Source organism: Galeopterus variegatus, unplaced genomic scaffold, assembly GCF_000696425.1.
Source record: "Galeopterus variegatus unplaced genomic scaffold, G_variegatus-3.0.2 Scaffold5680, whole genome shotgun sequence".
Lineage (NCBI taxonomy): Eukaryota > Metazoa > Chordata > Mammalia > Dermoptera > Cynocephalidae > Galeopterus > Galeopterus variegatus.
Genome location: NW_007731791.1, coordinates 121,831 through 136,492, shown reverse-complemented (window position 1 = coordinate 136,492; position 14,662 = coordinate 121,831). Strand labels below are relative to the sequence as shown.

Here is a 14,662-nt window from a genome sequence, read left to right as displayed (position 1 = left end):
GGACGGGCGCGTCGCTCCGGACGCCTAGGCCCGCGCCGTCGGGAGCGCGCACGCTGGGCGTCCCCGGCTCGCTCGGGATTCTCGCCCGGCGCGGCCGGGGGAAGGTGAACGCTGTGGCCCGCCATGTTTTCCTCCGCGGCGCTCCGGGCCCGGGCGACTGGCCTCACCGCCCAGTGGGTAAGGAGGCTCGGGACGAGCCTTGGCACTGCCGCCGGCCTTCGCCCGCTCTCCGTGCCTCCCTTAGTTCTGAGCACGGGAGAGCGCTGGGCTCTGGACGGGCCTGCAGGCGGCGGCAAGGACACTGCGGCCTTCGCGCTCTCCTCTGCGGGCCCGCTGCAGTTCCACCGCCAGTGAGGAGCCCCGAGGGAGGGTCTGCAATGGTAGCTGCGGCCGGTGCGTGGCCTCCCCCACCAGGCCGGGATGTTTGCACCTAATTTGGTCAAGGAGGACAGGAAGGAGGGGCCGCTTGGTGATCTGTGTTGTGCTCTTTCGCTCTAGCACGGAACCGAGGGCCTGTGCTGGGTCGGCCAGATGTGTTTCCAAGACCCCCGCCCCCGAAGGAGCCGGCACCTTGCACGTCAGGCCTGGCAACCTTGTTGCTCTAAGGTTGCAGCATACTGGAGAGAACTCCGGCTTGGTGAAGGCTTACTGAAAGTTTCCTTAGGTCCGGAGAAGGGTGACCGGTGTATCACCGACTGCAGTTGTGCTTTGTATATCGGAAATGCTCGGAAAATAATCGTATCTAACTGCGAAAGAACAGCACCACAAATAACTGCACCCAACTGAAGAATCGCAGGATTTTAGAATTTAAATGATCTTTTGAAATCCAAGTTCCTCATTATAGGCAAAATCTTATTCTTGTTTGTTTTTTCCCATCAGTAAAGGTTGTCAGTTCTCAGCAAAAGAGAGGGAGTTAGTGTATACTAGTACAGAATGAACTCAGGGCTTTAGAGTTACACCCAAGTAGCTTCACCGCCTTTTGTAGCTATGGCACCTTGGGCTGTTAATCTTTCTGCTTCCTCAGTTTTTAAAATCGGAATAGTTCACTTGCAGAGTTCAGTCTTTCATAAACACTTGAGGTTCTACTGTGGGTCACACATTGCTGGGCTCCAGGTGACAGTGTGCATAATAATGACAGGTGACTTTTGATGACTATTTTCTGTGCCAAGCACCGTGTTAAATATCTACTTTCTGCATCTCCTTTTTGAGTTGGTACTGTTTTTTCCTCATATTACAGATAAACAGATTTAGACAATACCTGTTCTTGTGGAGTTGATTGTCTCATGTAAGAGGAACTTTAAGGTAAATATACAATGTAAAAGTACAAAGTTAGAGATGAATAGGGCCATCCAATATGGTTCGAAGGTGGGATAAGATTTTCCTTGAGATGGGGTCAGAGGGATTCTAGGTGGAAAGAACAATATAAAAAAAAGACTATTGATGTTGGCAGGAAAAATGATGGTGTGTATAAGCCAACTCTGTTGGAAGTAAGTAAGGTGTGTTACCAGCTGAAATAAGAGAGGGCCAGGGGCGAGATCTTAGAGCTCCTTGCATACCATAATGAAGAATATGACTTTATCTTAGAGGCAGTGAGGAGTTAGCGAAAGGTTTTAGAGGAGTAGAGAAATGGTTAGGTTTCTATTTTGGATGGATCATGGATGGGACTGAGGATGGAATGGGTTTGATTAGAGCCGGAAGCAGGGAGACTAAATAGATAAGAGGATCTTGCAGAAACGCTAGGTGAGAGATGATGTTTACTAGTAGAATGGATAGAAATAGTACATATAGATTTCTTTTTGTTTCTTTTGTGTTTGAGGCTGAGGGGTCAGAGTTATAAATTGAAAAGCAGTTTAACAATGAAAAAGAACAACTTCAGGTAGTGAAGAAAAAATTTAATCAAGTTTTATGTTTCTGCAACTTTTTTTTTGCAATAGTGCCTGCTATGTAATATGTGCCCAATAAATATATGTTGAATTGATGAATGTTACATTTTTTATTTCACAAGTAATACATTTTTGGAGAAACAGAATATTGAGAACAGCAACTAGAGTAAGCTCAAAAATAAAAATCATCCATAGTGTCATTAACCTGGAAATTAACATTGTTAACATTTTGGGGTTTTTTTTTGTTTTTTTTTTTTTAGTAAGCTCAAAAATAAAAATCATCCATAGTGTCATTAACCTGGAAATTAACATTGTTAACATTTTGGGTTTTTTTTTTTTAAAAGATGACCGGTGAGGGGATCTTAACTCTTGGCTTGGTGTTGTCAGCACCACGCTCAGCCCGTGAGCGAACCAGCCATCCCTATGTGGGATCCGAACCCGGGGCCTTGGTGTTATCAGCACCGCACTCTCCCGAGTGAGCCACGGGCCGGCCCCATTGTTAACATTTTGATGTCTACAATGAACAGACCTTGCAGTTTTGTTTTGTTTTGTTTACAAAAATCGGAAGGTATTCATACTGTTGTAGCCTGCTTTTTTCCATAATATGTTTGGCCTGCTTTTCTTGTCAGTAAACATTTCTTTTTTTTTTTTTTTTTCTAAAGATGACCGGTAAGGGGATCTTAACCCTTGACTTGGTGTTGTCAGCACCACGCTCACCCAGTGAGCAAACCGGCCATCCCTGTATGGGATCCATGGGATCCGAACCTGCGGCCTTGGTGTTATCAGCACCGCACTCTCCCGAGTGAGCCACAGACCAGCTCCCATCAGTAAACATTTCTATACTGTCATTTTAATGCTGCATGGCATTCCATTGTGAAGATGTTCCATAACCTTTCGCAGTGAACCTAGCAAAGATAAGGAAAAGTCTGAGTAAGAAAGTTCCTTTCTTAAGAGAAACCTTTAAAGAGACCTTTTACATTTTCAAAGAAATTGCCTATTATAATTTTTGCTTTATTAGCTATCTGCCAATCTCTTGAGCCACAGGCTTTCCAGCTCATTGTTGTTTAAAGAATGCCTATAACTTAATACTAGTTGTGAGACATGGAGCCATATTTCTTAATCTCTTTGAGTTTCATTTATCTTTTATGTAAAGTGGGATAATACCTTATGTGATTGTATTGACTAAAAATTAGGAATTATGGAGCAACAGATACTCAGAATAGGCTTATTTCCTTCTTCCTTCAGTAATTGCTCGTGGTTTTCTGTAATGTTGACACCACTTTACAACTCATTACTGCCTCATTCCTAAGCTACTACTTCTGGTTTGGTAGGTGAGAGGATTGTGGTGGCATTTTCAAGTATTGTGTATTTTTCATTCATTGAGGGTATTTTCCTTAAGATGGTTTATAGCTACTTTGAAATTGTCTGGTCATTTCTGTTGTCTTTTTCTTGAAAATGGGTTGTGTTGTCCTTTCTTTTCCATATGTTCAGTAATTTTGGATTGTGTCCTGGACATTGTGAACATGTTGTAGAGGCTCTAGATTCTGTTTTATTTCTCTCCAAAGGGTGTGTTTTGTTGTTGTTGCTATCCATCTCTCTTGTGGTGGGCAGCAGGTCAAATATTGGTTCAGTTCTTTTAGCTGGGCTGCTTGGAATATGCTGCATGCACATGCATGGTTCAGGGGCCAGTCAGATATTTGGGTAGTTTATATAAAGATTGTGGGGCTCCCCCTTTCTGGCTTTTCATTTTCTGGGATTTCCCACCTTCTCATGCCTTGGTTGTCCCAGTTCTGCTTTACTTCTTCAAGCCATTAAGGCTGCGTGTTTTCTCTTGGAATTTTAGTTGCCCAGCATGGGCAGAGTAACGCCTGCCTTTGGGCTAAAAGATGTAAAGAAAACATGAAAACAAAAACAAACCTTATTGGGTTCTTCTGAGTGTAGACGCCCTCCTGTGTTATCCTCCTTTTGGTTCTCCAGTGCCTTCAGAAAGTTTTTGTTTTTAAAAAATATTTTGTCCAGAGTTTATAATTATTACCCAGTGGTTTGGCCTGATAATATCCACCCAGCCATACTAGAAGTATGTCACCTTCTGTGGTGGCATTTTCCTTTCCAAATTTTAAGTTTTGTAGAATGGAATGTTTTCACCATTCCATTAGAAGTTCTTAATCCTGATTTTGCAATGTCTGTGGGTATCTCCATTTTGGCTCAAGGTTTTTGTTTGTTTTTTTTGGCACCTGACTGGTATGGAGATCCAAACCTGTGACCTTAGTGTTTATAAGGCTGTGCTCTAACCAACTGAGCTAACTGGCCAGACCGGTTCTTTCTTTTAGTGTGAACCCCCCACCCCCAAACATTATATTAGTTTTCTATTGCTGCTGTAACAAGTTACCACAAACTTGGTGACATAAAACAACACAAATTTATTATCTTAACATTCCGTAGATTAAAAGTGGCATGGGTCTCAGTGGGCTAAAATCAAGATATAGGCAGAGCTCCGTTCCTTTCTGTAGAATGTAGGAGATAATCTCTTTCCTTGGCTTTTCCGGCTCCTAGAGGCTGCTCTCGTTTGTTGGCTCTTGCCTCCTTCTTCCATCTTCAAAGCCAGCAAAGATAGGTCTCACATCACATCACTCTGACCCTGCTTTATCATTCATCACATATCCTTCCCTGACTCTGCTCCTTCTTCCACTTTCTAAGGGCCCTTGTGATTGTGTTGGGCTTACCTTGATAATCTGGGATAACCTCCCTATTTTAAGGTCAGCTAATGAGTAACCTTAATTATTTCTTTGCTGTGTAAACTAACATTCACAGGTTCCCAGGATTAGGATACGGATATAGGGAACCATTATTCTGCCTGCTACAGGCATTAACAGTTTAGGGGAGAAAGAAAATGAACAAATTTTATTCAGTGAGATTCAGTAGGCCACTATCGCAAACTCCAAATTCAGATCTTAATGGTAGAGATGCTAACAGTCTCCATTTCAAATATGTAAATATTTAAACACGTCTTTGGGCACTGTTTAGTATCTTGGTATTCAGTACATTGAGTAGTAAATTATAGGTTCATTGACTATGCAAAACCTATTGGGTGAAAGTCAGTCTAGTTTTCCAATGGGAAACCTTTTCGCTAGTTTTTGAGTCAGTTCATGTTCTAAATCAATTGTAGAAAATTTCTTTTATTCAACAAACATTAGAGTTACCATATTTACACACCTTTTGTTTAGTCTTGTTTGGGAAGGAGGAAGGCAGCTTTACGTGTGGGATACTTTTTTAGGTATTATTTAACATTGTATGTGAGATATATGAAGATCCCCAGACAAATAAATGCCCAAGGTCACACAGTAGTATGGGCCTGAACAGGGTTTGTTTGCAAGTCTTGCTGTTTTTTAAAATCTGCCTTTCCAATGTTGCTCAAGTGTACTAAGGGAAATTGGTATGTATGGTGAATATTTAAATTTAATAGGTTCTATAATAATAGAAGGGCGTGTCAGTATAAGCAGATTAGAGAAGTGATTTCATGTTGCTTAGGGAAAAGAGATGGAAGTTCAGGGGCTTAGAAGAGGTTAACCTTGGTCATAATAGAAGAGTGGGAGATATAAGGTAGTGATGTAGATATAGATAACTGCGTGTATAAGGACAGTGAAGTGCGTGGTAGGATAAAGAAGGAATAACCAGTTGTGGAAGATGAGTCTGGAAAAAGTCACAAAGGCCTTGGTAAATATCCTACCACAGTTTAGATTTTATTCTGCAGGCAATGAACTATTATTAAGTAGGTGAGTAGCACAATCAGATTGATTCTACCACTACCACCTCTAGTCCATTGTCATTTTAGGACAAAATCTCTGGAGATGTAGAGAACAATGAGATTGGAAGGCAGGGGACCAGTTAGGTTACTGCAGTCATCCAGGAGAGAAATGAGAAGAATTTTAAAAATGGAGTAGCAGGAACAACAATTCAAAAATTGTTTGAGTAGAATAGGTAGGACCTGGTGACTGACTAAATTGATAAGTGAGAGAGAAAAGAGAACCCTGGGATGTTTTTCATGATCGTAGCTTAGGCTACTGTCTCTAATAACTATCTAATGTTGAATTACCATGGGGTTGAAAGAAATATTTTGTTACATCCTTTTTTGATTGAGGTGAGGCATAATTTTTAAAAGTCACTAGGAAATTGACATAAAGATAGGAAAACGTAAGCATAAAATGACATTTCTCTGCATAAGGAAGTGTTAGTCGGTTTCCCGGGGGATCAGTATAGTAGACAACTGTATATGATAATTTCAGAGGTGATAGCGTACAGAACCTGCTGCTTTGTAGAAGTACTTGACACATCTACAAATCTTTGTGGTGGAGAAGCAACTGTTTGGGATTAGACTGCAGAATTACGTAGTTATGTTGGTCAGTGGAAAAAATTTACCAGAGTGGGAAAAGTATGAATCTTGCGGAGGAAATTTTGCTTTTATAAGTAAAGGTTATGAGCTGTGATTTGCAGCCCAGAAAAGTGATCTTGTTATTATTAAGATCAGTTTAATGTACTGTTATAGTAAAATAGACATGTTAGAATACTTGGAAATGGTCAGTAGACTATTGGAAATAGAACATAATTTTATTCTTGTCTTAATTAATGTAGAAATTCATGGAATACTGCACAGTTTTTAGTCCTCTTCACCTCAAGAATAGCAAAATGAAGGTAGAAAATGTCCAGAAAATGGCAACTAAAATCCAGTGAGTGTCTTAGCTCCTGTATGAGGTTATACTTTAAAAACTTTGACTACCTGAGAAGGGGAAGAAAGATTCAGAAAGGGGAAGCAAAGACTAAATGAGGAAGGGGAGAGAATGAGTAAATACTTGTTAACTCAATTAAAAATGGTAGCAGTTGATGTTTAAAGGAAATATTGTTTAATCAAATAAAAGAATGCAGTTTTGTTCCCAGGGTATATCATGGTAGTACCATGAAAAAAATTACATAGTTTAAAAAATACAGATAATATCATACTGTGTTTAGGTGGTTACATTTACAGCGATATATATATATATATATAGTACATGTCCTTAATCTTTTCAGCTGGAAAAGGAAATTCCTTATAATCACTGACTACTCCTTAATATTCCTTAATACTTCCAAAGATCCCAGGTTGGAAAAGACCACCTGGCATTTCTTGTTTTTAGATTCATTAGCACTGAAGATCAGTCCATCACCTGTGAGCTAGGAACGGTATACCTTAAAGCAGTAATTCCCAAACCTGATCAAAAGAATCACGTAGGATGCTTTGAAAAAGAGATACTTGGTCTCCTCCTGGGTTACAGGTTTCTTAAGATCTAAACAAATATATACTTATCAGAGTATTAGTCCTTAGGACTAGAAAATAAAGCAATTTAGATTTATATAGCATTTATTTGTGTTTAAGTTTTACCAGTTAATTCTTTAGGCCAAAACTTTTGAAATCATTTAAATTTTGAAAATGAATATTCTTACAGTCTCATCTGTTTTTAAAATTATCAAGGCTCACCGTTTGGCCTTGTTTCCTAGAGTAGCATTTTAGAGTTTGCTCTTTTTAAATTACCCATCCCATCTGGTCACTAAGAAGAGAAGATGAGAAAATGAAGTGTTACTGTTTAGTTAAATCAGTAATGATAATAATAATGGGTAACATTTGAGTACTTATAATGATACTATGCTAAACACTTAATCTTATTTAATCTTCTTAAGGTAGGCACTATTGTGATTTTATAAATGAGGAAACCTGGGTGCATGGAGTCATAGCAACTTCCCCAGGGTTATAGTAATTGGTGAAGATGAGACTGAACCCAGGTCCACTGACTAAAATGATGTCTGGGCATTTTATTTCTATAATTATTCTTATTAGAACCATTGAATGTTGCTTATATCCATATTGGATTTTAGATATCCCAAGATTGCTTTCTTTAATTTATGGTCAAGATGGCTGAAAGTAATCATTATATGATTATTTTAATCTGTAATGTGCAGTGCCTGTAATACCTGGGCTGTTCATACGGTTTTTCTATAATATAAAATTTAGCCAAATTTTGTTGTTTGGGGAAAATCACTTACATTTCTTTAACCTGAGTTAACATTTTTACTTAAATTATCAATGGAATTATGTTTAGAAGACATTTGCAAAAGTCCTCCTATGTATGTTTGAAAATATAACAAAACTTAAATTTTCGTGGATTAAGGCATATACTCCAGTCAGGAAAACTATATTTGGCTTTTCATTTATTTAGCTTTGTGATCTTGGGAAAGTTTTTCTCCCTTCTTTGAGCCTTAACTTTTCCTCACCTGTTAAACGGGATAATAATGCCTATCTGGTAGGCTTGCTGTGAGAGTAAATGAGTTTCAGTATTTGTAAAGTTTGTAGCATGGTATCTGACACACCATAAGCATTTGTATTTAGGATTATCATTGGAATAGATTTCACAGTTACTTTTATGCCAGCATCATCTACTTGTTAAAATAAAATGCACTGAAAAACTTTTATTTCTCAAGGATTTTTTCTAAATGTAAAAATACCTACTGTGAGTGTATCATGGACACTTACTTTTTGGAGAGCTTTCAGTTTTCTTGCTTGAGCTGGCAGTGCGGGAGGCTGTAGATAACAAGCTAGCAGTGGAAGAAAGCAAAGAGGGATCCCATATCACTTCTGATTCACCAGGAGATGGTTCGTGTGTGTGCTGTGACCCCTGTGCAGGTGAACACACGTCTTATTGGGTTTAATCTGTAAATGTTAGTGATCGTCTAAAAGGTATACATTTCTTGTCTGACCTTAGTCTTGTCTTTCTGACTAATTAGGTTACTGATTCTGTCAGTTTTGTCTTATAGCTTCCTTGTCCCTTATTAAGTTCTCTCGGCTGGATGTGTCCCTTTATAATACAGATGTCTGATAGAAATGAAAGGTGAGCTGAGCTGGATACTACTACTGTTTGAGCAACAAAAGAAACTCAGAAAAAAGAGTAGGGCCCATGAAAAGATCATTAAGGGATCCTATTCTTGGGGAGAATATAAAATTTTAATTATTGTCATTTTGAGCTATTGATGTTGGTATTGCAAATGATAGTAAAAGAGAAGCTAATAGAGTACAGGACTTAAATTCAAAGGGCCTCGGGTCAAATCCATCTCTGTCACTAATTATGTGGTATGGGGTAAGGTACCTTATCTGAGTTTGAGTTTCTCTAAATGTAAGATGAAAATAATAACCATAGATTTTTGAGGAGCCAATGAAAAAAGGTATGTAGAAGTGCTTAACACATTGCCACTCAAGTTTACTTGAATCTAAAGAAAATGCTGCCACTATTTGCTTTCTGTAAATCTTCTCTGTTCTTTCTGAAACACTGTGAAAAAAGAATAAACTAGAATTCAAACCCATTATTAATTCTGTGCTATACATCAGGTTATGCTCTACTTATTAAAAAATTTTATTTAAATTTTTAATTGGAATTCATTGATTCAATTGGAATTTATTGAGGTACAGACATTTCAGAATCTAATGAGAAACTAGACTTTAGCCTGGGGAGTGGGATGGGAACTCAGCTTATTCTTTGAATCAGTTCAGCCTCTCTAAGTTTTCTTCAAATGCCTCTTTATTCCAAAGTGAAACAATCCAAATCACCCATTGATTAGTGTAAAGATGTTAATTCAAACTTTTAATGTTTTATTTATTCCTTTATTGACCTGGATACTACAATTAATTATAAAATAGGTGATATTCTTCAACATGCCAGAAACAGGGCAACTTCAAAAACAACCATGCATAACTTGCTATGGAGGAGTACATTTGTGCAAGTTGAAAATAAAGGGCTAATATCTATCATTTTATCCTCACTATTTTGCTAGCTTCTTTGCTTCTTTCATCTTATTTATTTATTATTATTATTATTTTTTTTTTTGGTGGCTGGCAAGTAAGGGGATCCAAATCCTTAACCTTGGTGTTATTAACAGCATGCTCTATACCAAGTGAGCTAACTGACCATCCCAACTTTTTTCCTTTTATAAGCATTATCTGAGACCTTTGCCAACAATTTTGTAGAGGTCGACTTCAGACATTAAAATTAAGTTGCTTAATATATACTGCATGTGTATATATTCAGGTTTTCTCCAAAAATAGAAGGGAAGAGTGGCAAGGATTAAAAAAAAATTTAAATAACTTTCATTCTACTCTAAATAGGAGCATTGTAAGCCAAAGAGGTAGGCCTTTGCATTTCTAATCTGTCTCCCCATAAATGGATGCCTGATTTTCTTCTTTAAACCTTGGTTTCTTAGATTTACTCTTCTCTTTTAGAGCTCTGATGTCATCAAATAGTTCTGTTCAGGTAGCTAACAATAAGGTCATGGCCTTTGTAGTCACATGGTCCTAGGATATAATGGGAGTTCTGCCAATAATTAGTGATGTAAGCTTGAGAAGTTTTCATAACTTGTTTATACTTCTGTTTTCTGGAAATAATACCCACCTAGCAGGAAGTTGTAAGAAATAATGTGTAAAACGCTTAGCACCTGACAAATAGTACTTCTAATAATAATAATGATAGGGATAGGTAACACTAATATAGTACTTAACAGCATTAAGCACTTTACATAAAATGTTTCTTTTAATCCTCTCAGTAACCTATGAAGTGTACATACTTTTATTCTAATTTTACAGATGAGGAAACTGGCTCTGAAGGTGGGCTTTTAACACTTTGCTATATTGTTTCTCTATACATAGGTATATATTCCAATTTCAGGGGTGTTAGAATGTGCAAAATGTGTTTTTTTAGAAACAATGAAATCGTCACTTCTTATACTGGAACATATTTGGTGTTGGTCCTCTTTCACACCACAACCACCATCAAAACAATTTTAAGATTAGTATGGTGACATTAGACAGGATGTTTTAAATTGAGAAAGGGGTCAGTCACAAGACTTACAGTTATGCACAGACATGAAATAATATCTGAAATAGTGGCAATAGTAAGACGGAAAGGACTAAAGACTATTAGTTTTTAAAAGCTGAAATGTATATGTGGCAAAATTCAAATAGGAAGGATATCTATTATAGTTCAGTATAGAATATGATATATAACAGTACAGAGTAGGGATACAAAGATAGATTTATGGTAAAAATATGTTGCTTATATTACATACTACAGTAAAGAACAAATTTCTTTCCCACTCCAGATCCTTGGTCCCCTTCCCTACAGACAGTCACTGTCACTGGTTTCTTTTATATCTCTATATTCATAGAGATATTTTGATATAGAAAAATCAGTAGGACATGGAAACTGGCATATTTCTAGATTTTATTGACTTTCTTGTTAAGAAATGAAGGGTCTGAGGTTTTACCCTACTTGCAAGCTAACAAGTTAGCCTGCCTCAGTTTCATGAATGCTGACAGAAGACTCCTGGGTCAGAGACAAAGACTATTAGTCATGGCACAGCAGGCAGCATGAGCTTCATGATCACGTTGGTTCCCCTTGACACTCAAATCCCATGGGAGTGACATGGAGCAGCCCAGGTGAATGCGATGCATCACAGCTGAGGAACCCTGGCTGCAAGAAAACCCACCCAATCTTTGCTCTAGGGGGAGATATTTCTCTACAAAAACCCTTAATAGATAATCTGGAACAAAAGTGCCTCCACTGACAAAATGTGCAGAAAACATACCTGTGGAAAATTTTCTACCACTATTACTTCCTCCCTCTTCACTTTCTTTAGGTAAAATAGAAAATTTTATGTTAATTTCAGTGGAGGAAGTAGATGGTGTTTTTCAGCCATCTAAAAATACATTAGAGTTTCACTAGAAAAATTGACAGCCTTATGTGGATATAAATAAAAAGTAATCTGTTCTGTTTTGACAGTGACTCTGTTAAAGTCAACAGCACAAGTTTTAAAAATAGTTGAGTTTTAGAATTGTAATTGTTTGAATCTTCATTTTTCAGTTATTAAATGTTTTATCCTTGTATCAGCTAAACAGGTGATAATGCTTTAACAGGTTAGGTAGGACTTTCAGAGAAAATTTATTATTTAAATCTCAAAATAGTCCAATAAGATATCCGTTTTATAGGTACAGAAATTGAGGCTTATCAAAACTGACTTGTGCAAGGTCACAAGTCAGTAAGTGCCAAAGTGGGGTAATCTAAATCCAAATCTTCCCCCACTCCCCCCAAAAATCTGAAAGGCCTGAGTTTTTTCTAGAATTTAGCTGCTTTTTCCTTACCCTTCTCAATTAGCAATCTGTCTTCAATGATTTGGACTTTAAAATACTTTATTTTGGATAGAAATGTGGATGAGCTCATGTGCATATCCAGAGTACAGGTTAGCAAGTGAATGCCTTAAAATGGATTTTCCAATATGAAAAGCTACATAGCCCTAAAGAACAGTTTTCAAGATTATCTGTATATATTTTATTTTAAATGAAAGTACATGACATATCCTGGATTAATGAGAGAGATCAAATATTGATCCAAAATGAAAGTTATGTTAACTTAGAGATTGGTAGTGTTTAATTTGATATACAGGGAGGATGGAAGGAGAAATAGGTTTTATAGTGGAGGTGATAAGTTTCATTTTTACCTGATGAATGTTTTATTTCAAATAAGATTTTTGTTTTTAGTATGTAATATTAATCCGTGCTAAATAGGAAATTTGGGAAAGTGAGATAAGAAAATATAAAATAGTCTTTTATAATCTTGTTAACATCATAATAACAGATAAACAATTTTAATTGTTTATGGCCTTTCAATCTTTTCATTAGTGTCTGTATTTAATACAATTGGGATGATAATTTATGCTTTTTTGTTTTGTTTTGTTTAACCCTTATAATTTCCACTTATGAATGTGGCACAAATACTTTTTTCTGTGTCATTATTTTTTGGAAGTATTTTTGTTTGCTACATAATATTCCAGTGTTGGAATTATTGATATTTGGTTAAAACCTCCCTATGTTGGGCTTTTAGGTTGCTTATGTTTTTGCTACAATAAACGATAGAAACAACATGTTTTTATGTAAACTTTTACCCTCATTTTGTCCTATTCTTTAGGATAATTTTCTAAAAGTAGAATTACTAGGTTAAAAGATGAAAACTTTTTTAGGCTCTCCATACATCATGCCAATTTGCTTTCCTAAAAGGCTTTATGAATTTTTACCTAATGTATAAGCATGCACCATTTCACCATACCCTCAACAGAATGGAATTTTTTTTTTTTTTTTAAGAAAAAATCTTTGCTAATTTGGTAGTTGGAAATGTTATTTTAAATTCCATGTTTTAAATTACTAGTAAATTTAGGGCCGGCCTGGTGGCACACTGCTACAGTGCGCCGCTTGGGAGTGCAGCGGCGCTCCCGCCGAGGGTTCAGATCCCACATACAGACCGGTTCCCGCTCACTGGCTGAGCGAGGTGTGGGCGCAGCACTGAGGTTTGCGATCCCGTTGCCGGTCCCGGTCCGGTACGGGCGCGACACTGAGGGTTGCGATCCGTTGCCGGACACAAAAAAAGACAAAAAGGAAAAAATAAATAAATAAAATAAAAAATAAATTACTAGTAAATTTATTAACTATTTGAATTTTGTGAAATTTTTGTTCAGGATCTTTACTCATTTTTCTCATTGATTTTTATACATTTATGATCTCTTCAGGCTGTTAGCCTTTTGTCACCAAATGTGTATAAGATTTAAGAGTCAGTAGCATAGAGCTAACAGATGAGAATGGATAAGCTCCTAGAGGCCAAGGATTTATAGAGAAAAGAATATAGAGGTTAGAACTGAGTCCAGAGGACAACCTACAGGTAGTGGATAAAAAGCCAATAAGCAGAAAATGATAGGGTTCTAAAGTTAAGGAACGAGAGGATTGAGTACTTTCCCTGCTCTTAAATTAATTTTTCCTTTATTAGGAAATCTTTCTTTTCTCTCAGAATTTAGTTAAGTAACTCATGTTAATCAAAAATTCTTTTTTTATTATCTTCTCAGCTAAAGTGATAGCAGTGACTTCTAAATTTTATTTTATTTTATTTATTTTTTATTTATTTATTTATTTATTTTTAAAAAGATGACCGGTAAGGGGATCTCAACCCTTGGCTTGGTGTTGTCAGCACCACGCCCAGCCAGTGAGCGAACCGGCCATCTCTATATAGGACCCGAACCCGCAGCCTTGGTGTTATCAGCACCGCACTCTCCCAAGTGAGACACGGGCCACCCCGACTTCTAAATTTTAGTTTCAAATTTTCAAAGCTTTCTGCTGATACTGTTTATTATGGTATTATTTGGGAATTATGTAAGGCTTTATGTTTATTTCAGTCCAGGTCAGGACAGGCAAATTAGGGATATAGGCATAACTTTGTATTTAATTCACAGATTGGTCTTGAAGCAATTTGGAAGAAATTCAGTGAAAGTATAAAAACATAAAAGTGTCTCCTTAAATATAAGTGTCACATTCTTTTTTAAAAAGTTATCATATATTTAAGACATAAAAATCATAAAGAATGTAACACTTGCGTATCCAGCTACGAAAACAAAACCAACATTGTTGAAGCCCCCTTGTGTACCTCTCTCTGATTATACCCCCCTCCCCCATTATCCTGAAACTGATATCACTCCCATGTGTACCTATGTCTCACATTCTGTACCTGGGTCTTTTCTTGTTAATTAAAGCAAGTGTCCCATGTAAACTTATTTCTTCAACTGAAATATTATTTGGACTTAGGGAACAGTTAAATATGTGATTGTGTTATATTAGTCCTTTTTCTTTTTTTTTTTTTTTTTTTTTTTTTGTCTTTTTTCATGTCCGGCAA

General features: G+C 37.1%; 1 protein-coding gene across 1 annotated transcript in view; it reads left to right on the top strand.

The window, feature by feature from the left end:
• The first annotated feature begins 8 nt into the window (after nucleotides 1-8).
• NDUFV2 (NADH dehydrogenase (ubiquinone) flavoprotein 2, 24kDa) overlaps nucleotides 9-14,662 on the top strand; it is a 33,051-nt gene continuing 18,397 nt past the window's right edge. The window contains exon 1 of the mRNA XM_008589827.1: nucleotides 9-177. Coding sequence (XP_008588049.1) covers nucleotides 124-177 — 54 coding nt within the window. The 5' untranslated portion in view covers nucleotides 9-123. The remainder of the gene's footprint in view (nucleotides 178-14,662) is intronic.